General features: G+C 43.3%; 1 protein-coding gene across 2 annotated transcripts in view; it reads right to left on the reverse strand.

Annotated features, from left to right (window-relative positions):
* The window catches only part of hao2 (hydroxyacid oxidase 2 (long chain)), a 20,284-nt gene that overhangs the window by 7,886 nt on the left and 6,063 nt on the right, over positions 1–6,335 (reverse strand). The window contains exon 2 of one of the 2 annotated variants that reach the window (XM_024260452.2): positions 2,250–2,402. In XM_024260452.2, the coding sequence (XP_024116220.1) occupies positions 2,250–2,402 (153 nt within the window). Of the gene's footprint in view, positions 1–2,249; positions 2,403–6,335 lie in introns of those variants that run through there. The other variant, XM_024260454.2, reaches the window with a different exon arrangement.

Genomic DNA, 6,335 nt, shown 5'->3' on the forward strand with positions numbered 1-6,335 from the left:
TGGATCCACCAGTAGACAAATTGATCCATGAACGTCTATTTTTTCCTCACCTGGACTGGAATCTGGATCTAAACTGTTCGACTGGATAGGTCCAATGTTTGCCCACATTTTTGCTCTGACTCAACTTCAAGACAACACCACGTGAATGAATGAGAACCTTCACCAACTCCCCATTTTTGTTGTACTGCTAATGTTAGCTCGGGGTTGTGAGGGGCTGTAAGCTAGTGGGAGAGAGTGTAAAACAAAGGGATGATGGGATGTCAAGTGTCCTGCTTACAACTCATTGTTGAGTTTCTGCTGAACTCCTACTGCTCTGCAGAAACTATGTCAAGAACAGGTTTTGGGAATTTGAAGGAAAAACTTTAGGGTCAGGGATGAGGTCAGTTGAGGGTTGGCTAAAAGGATCAAACACCTCCAGATGACTGAGGAAACCATCGACAGGCTGATGAGCAAATCAAGACTACAAAATGTTTTTCTTTTAACGTCAGAGACAACTGAATCTTGAACCGCAGATTACCTGGAGGATTATTGTATTTTCATCAAGGTGTCAAAGAGTTGTTGCTCCTGCTTTAGTTTTGAATGGTTGGAATTTGGGATTTTCTCAGGAATCATCACATTTGTAGAAGTGGAGATTGGCGGTGGCTCGGAGAATTGTCCCTTACGCCACTGACTGGGTCAATTCCAAGTCGTTGTTGGACTAGTGATGCATAAAACAGCCTCTCCTGATCAAGCACTGACCCCTGGCTACTCGCATCGGCAAGGGTTTTACAAAAGGGGCTCCAGTGAATGCGAGCCAGGCCGCAGTTTAACTCCTTGCCAGTGTAGGAAATGACCTGGCAAACCTAAATCTGGCAGTCATCTGGTCGGCTTGGCCTCTGCATCTGCCGATAATCGACGGCAAGTCATGCTGTTTCATCTTTACAGCAGGCACAAGTCGCTTGAAGGGCCATCAGGCTTCCCAATTCAGGTACCTGTCTGGCCAACTTGCTGGGCCTGGACCCTCTAGTCAAGCATGTCTTGGTTTCTGAACCTGCCTGCAACGGTCGGTTTAGGAGGAGAGAGTGGGACTGGACCTCACAAGCCTCTCTCACCATAATCCACTCATCGTGATGGTTGGTCACAATGTTTCATTTCGGCATCAGATGCAGATGTTGGCCACTAGAAGCTCCCAGTCGTCGAGTCTGTCTGTCGAGGATCGGCCTCTATGCACATCGACGCACCCACTTCCACCAAAAATCGTGACCTGAGATCCATCGTGTCGACGACTCACTCCAACAACAGAAGTGGAGAAGCTAAACGTGCAAAGAAACACCAGGAAACAAGAACTCTAGCATTGAAGAACTGACATGAGGAGACCAGAGATGAATGCCAGAAAAAGTGGGAAAAAATCAGAAACTATCCCTCAGTCTAACAGGGGGAGCAGGAAGTGTTCAGAAGCAGCCATGGATTCAACCCAGAAGTCTGTCAGTCATTCATTGTCTACACAAGGGTGAGAAAAATCACTCACACCTGTGCAGAGTCCACAAACAGACAGAGTCCTAACATGAACTGATAAAAAGTTTATCATGACGGCATTAAATAAACAATATATTATGGTCTCAAAATGTGATCAACAAACAAAACGCCTGAAACACAACGAGAGGTTTCAAAATGTTTCAGGGTTGTTTGTTTGAATGGATGGATCAGGTTCCATTTAAAGCTTTTTTGACATTTTGGGGCAAATAAAAGCAGTTTTCAGTCTTTAGTCGAAAACCCAAAAGTATGTAAAGGTGGTTTTTCATAAACTAGTTTTGGAGGGAGATTTGAAAAATATTGATAAATACTAAAACATGTAATGTTAGATCCTTAAAAGGTTCATTTGTAAGATAGTTTCAAATCTGTCTGAACATTTTAATGCATAAAGAAAACACACAAACACCTGCACAAGCTAAAGTCCACCGTCCAAACACACACACACCACGTTAAAGGTCAACAACACTGTGAATGTTTACTGAACCGGACATGACTCTGCTCGACTAAAACAGCAACAAAAGACACAAACAGCTTTTACAAACATGTAAAACAAAACTTCTCAGAAGAATCATTCTTCAAAAACAGTCAAAGAAAACAGGAAAACAAAGGTTTTGTTTATCTCTGCTGTGGAATTCTGGTCACAAAGCTAATATGTAATGATTTTGGGGTATGGTGCTGCGTTTGTGCGTCCTATGCTTCCACGCAGCATCATGGACTGATGCCTCCGCTTGTCCTACCTCTTGTAAGCCAGAAGGTTGTCATCGCGGGTGCAGCACTCATCCGCTCCGGCAGCGTAATAGTCCCAGGTGGCCTTTGAAAGGTGCTCCTTTGCATACTCCTCAAAGTCTGTGAGACACACCATCGCCATCTCAGTGCAGTGACCTCCCTCTCTGTGTGAGACAAGAGCTGTCAGATGAGCAGGAGACACGTGTCTGTCTGCTACATAAACCCACTGTCGGAAGCTGAAACATCGCCACTTCAACTCACTTTGCCCTCAGCGGTTTCAGTCAATCAGTAACTCAGCAGCTGGGCGGTCTGCTTTAGGTTTCCAGTGGCGCTCAGCTCTGCCTTTGTCCTTATCCGAATCAAACTTTCATCCAGCTTCTATGGAAAACACCGTCACCATACGTGACCTGTGTGTGACCCCTGCTTTTATTGTGTTTACATCACTGTAAATGTGCTGATGGTGACCCCCACCATAATGCAGACAGAGGCGTCTGGCACACTGTTGGAGGGTGTCACTGTTTCCAGCGCACGCGCTTTGATCACACGTGAACGTATCCATGCATTAACCGCAGCACAACTGACAAAATCCAATGCAGCAAGAAAACAGTCCCAGAAAAATGAGCATTTCAATCAGCAAGATTTTATTTTATTTTAAAAAAATCATTTATATATGTAATGCAAATTTGGTAAATTAAAAAAGGTAGTTCTTAAGTAAAATATGAAAATATGCAAAGTGATTAACAAATATTAGTGATGAACAGCTGCTGTTTATGCCCTAATGTACAGTATATATATATTAGAGCTGGGAATCAATTAAAAAAAATTAACTAATTAATCGCAAACCCGGAAAAAAATAATCACAATATTTACCAGACACTTATTGTCTGCAAATAATCACAACATGAAATAACAGACAAAATTGAACATTTAGAACATTTATTTCTAACCCTTAGGAACCTATAGGGTCTAAAACTCTGTTTTTGTCTGCTTTACCTCTGTATATTGAAAGACTACCTGCTGCTTATTTGGCGTCATTTTAATCAGCACTCCGTCTCCTATGTAACACTACCTTTATTTTGTCATTTTTCCATGTTGTATTCACACACTAGACACAAAATCATTCAAAATTGCAACTTACATCTGGAATAATTTGATTAATTTTGCTGTTCAAAGTCCAAAAATGTTTAGCAAACTGTTTTCACAGCATAGAATGAAAGTTTTAGGTGTTATTCTATAAAAACAGCAGGAATAAAATTTGTCAACAAACTAATCAACATGTTTAACTGTAAAAAAAAAAAATCAGGCTAAAGTCACAGATTCCTTTGGGCCACATATATTTCTGTTGATAGAGGAACATCACAGACCTCACAGCTCCATCATGTGATCTCACTGTGTGGATTTAGCTTCCACGCTGCCCAGAAAATAAGAATTTCTCTCCACAGAGCACTGCTGTCTTTTTGAAAATTTTCCTGGAATTCTGTCTTTTTTCAGCTTTTTTTTTTTTTTCTCATAAATTTTCTTTATTGTGCTTGTGAAAGATAATAAAACATTTTTTGGGAGAAGTTTTGATCCAGCTGGATTTCAGGTCAGCTCGGCTGGAATCTGGGGGCGTGTCTTTCCACTCTAAACTTCTCGCCTCCTGCGACGTCAGTGGGCGGGACTTTCGCGGAGAACTGCAGAGTTTCTGCAATTTTTAAAACAACACCGGTGCTTGTTATTGGGAAAAATTAATGCCCATCCCAAAATAAAATAACGATCAGTTTCCTCTTTAGATTTTAGGAGGGTTGCAGCTCACAGGGCTACACAGTTAAAAACAAACAACAAAATCCAAAAAAGAGAACAACTAAAACCAAGCCTTTGCCCTCCACTCACACATACACTCCATGACCCCCCTACACAATGCATACAGGCAGGAATACATAACTAGAACTATGAAAGACAGGTAGGGCTTGGCTCTGCAGTGAGGAGACAATGTAGGAATCTCTAACAGTGGAGCAGACATTGACATTTCTTCATTTCATCGGATCAACAAATATTCCACCACACAGCTTAGTGTCATTTTTAGCCAGAATCGTTCAGTTGATGATACAAGCATGGCATTTGGTACAGTTATAGTCTCTGGGTCTAGTTACAGGAAAAAAGTGCTAGCCACACAAAAATCCAATATGGCTGCCATTTTTTTCAAGATGGCCACCATGGCAGTAAAGTTGGCAGAATATCATAAAAATAGTTTACTTGATGATGTTTTCAATGGTTTTTGGCCCCGAAAATGGACTGCTAATGCCAGGGTGGCTGTGAGGATGAGCTCTTTCTGCCTAAAAAATGCCCTATAATGGCTCTGGCAGTCAAGTTACCTGATGAAGTACTTATATTTTTTCAATGTAACTCATTACACCAACAACCTTTGGTGGCCATCTTGGAAAATGGCCGCCATTTTGGAATTTAAAGTGGCTAGCAGTTTTTTCTTAAAATTTGGTGTCTTAGAAGTACTTCAGCCAAATTTCATGCTTGTATCATAAAATGAAAGATTTTTTTAGTTAGCTGCTCCACTATTATAGGAGCAGCTCAGCCACACGTCACCACAGCGCCCACCTGTCAGGTGTCACAGCTCTGACTCCCCCTCTGGTCACCAGCAGGAACAGTCTCCAGAGTACTGACTGCACTTCATCTCCCAGCAGCCCCGGCCAACAGTTCCTGGATGCTGCTCAGCTGTCTCCAATCAGACAATCAACCACCTGCTTCTTAAGCAGCACATAGAGTCTCACTCTGTGTGAAGTATTGTTTGTGCCCCTCTGCATGTATTACTGAGTGTTTCTATCTGGACTGGATCCTCTGTTTCTGACCTGATTCTTCTCTGATTGCCTGCTGCCTGCCCTGACCCTCACCTTAACTCTGACTACTCCAGTCTCTTCTTGAATGAATCCATGCTTGTGAATGACCTCTGTCTGTCTGACCTGGATTTAGCTTTGTGGACTTGTAGCTGCGCTTAGTTCCTGTCTGAACTAATAAACCTGCTGCAGGTGGAACCAGCTGTCTGTTTGTAACAGCACAGACCCCGACAGGGTCCGTGCTACAGCCGTGAGGCTGCCATGTTGGACACTAGCCGCTCCAGCAAGGGTGAGCACTGTGGGAATAACTCCAGACCAAACAAGCAAGTCCTGGTACAAAAGATCCCCACATGAAAACACAACTTCCTAAATGTCTGCGACGCCAAAACATGACCAAAATCCAGCTGTGCAGTCATGAGCAGGTTCAACAGCTCAGGAATCAGCTCTGTGCTTATCCCACTCACGGCTCAAGGTCCATCTACAAACACTCGCTCATATCGCCCACCTCTCACCTCACCTGCAACAGGTTCAAAACACAGGAATTATTACGTTTTCATTTAACCATAGCGATGTTTGCTTTTTTGTCTCAGTGCTATTGTGGACAGTAATGTACATTGTGTGAATCTGTCTTATTGAAAAAAAGTGGAAGCATTTATATAGGTGAGTGAGGTCAAAGTAACATCGGTGCGTGAATGGACCCTTTCCTTTAGAACGCCACAGGGGGAAAAGCCCATTGTGAGAGGAGATTGTCACTTTTCCAAATCTGAAAGATACTAACAGACAACAGATTATTGTTGTCACCCCATATGCTACTGCCTTTCCCTCCGCTTTTGTGTTTTCAGAAGTTTTGTTGATTATGATGTTCTGTGCTACATAAAAGCATAAATTATGGGGATTTATTACATAAAATTATAATTCTCATTGTTGAGATGGGGGGGGGGCTTGTAAGCAGCACGGTGGCGCAGTGGTTAGCGCTCTCGCCTCACAGCGAGAAGGCCCCGGTTCAAATCCCGGCTGGGACCTTTCTGTGTGGAGTTTGCATGTTCTCCCCGTGCATGCGTGGGTTTTCACCGGGGACTCCGGCTTCCTCCCACCATCCAAAAACATGCTTCATAGGTTAATTGATGACTCTAAATTGGCCCTAGGTGTGAATGTGGGAGTGAATGTGTGTGATTGAGGCTCTGCGACAGACTGGCGACCTGTCCAGGGTGAACCCCGCCTTCGCCCATCAGCAGCCGGGTTAGGCTCCGGCACCCCCGCGACCCCGAA

Source organism: Oryzias melastigma, linkage group LG21 (assembly GCF_002922805.2).
Source record: "Oryzias melastigma strain HK-1 linkage group LG21, ASM292280v2, whole genome shotgun sequence".
NCBI lineage: Eukaryota > Metazoa > Chordata > Actinopteri > Beloniformes > Adrianichthyidae > Oryzias > Oryzias melastigma.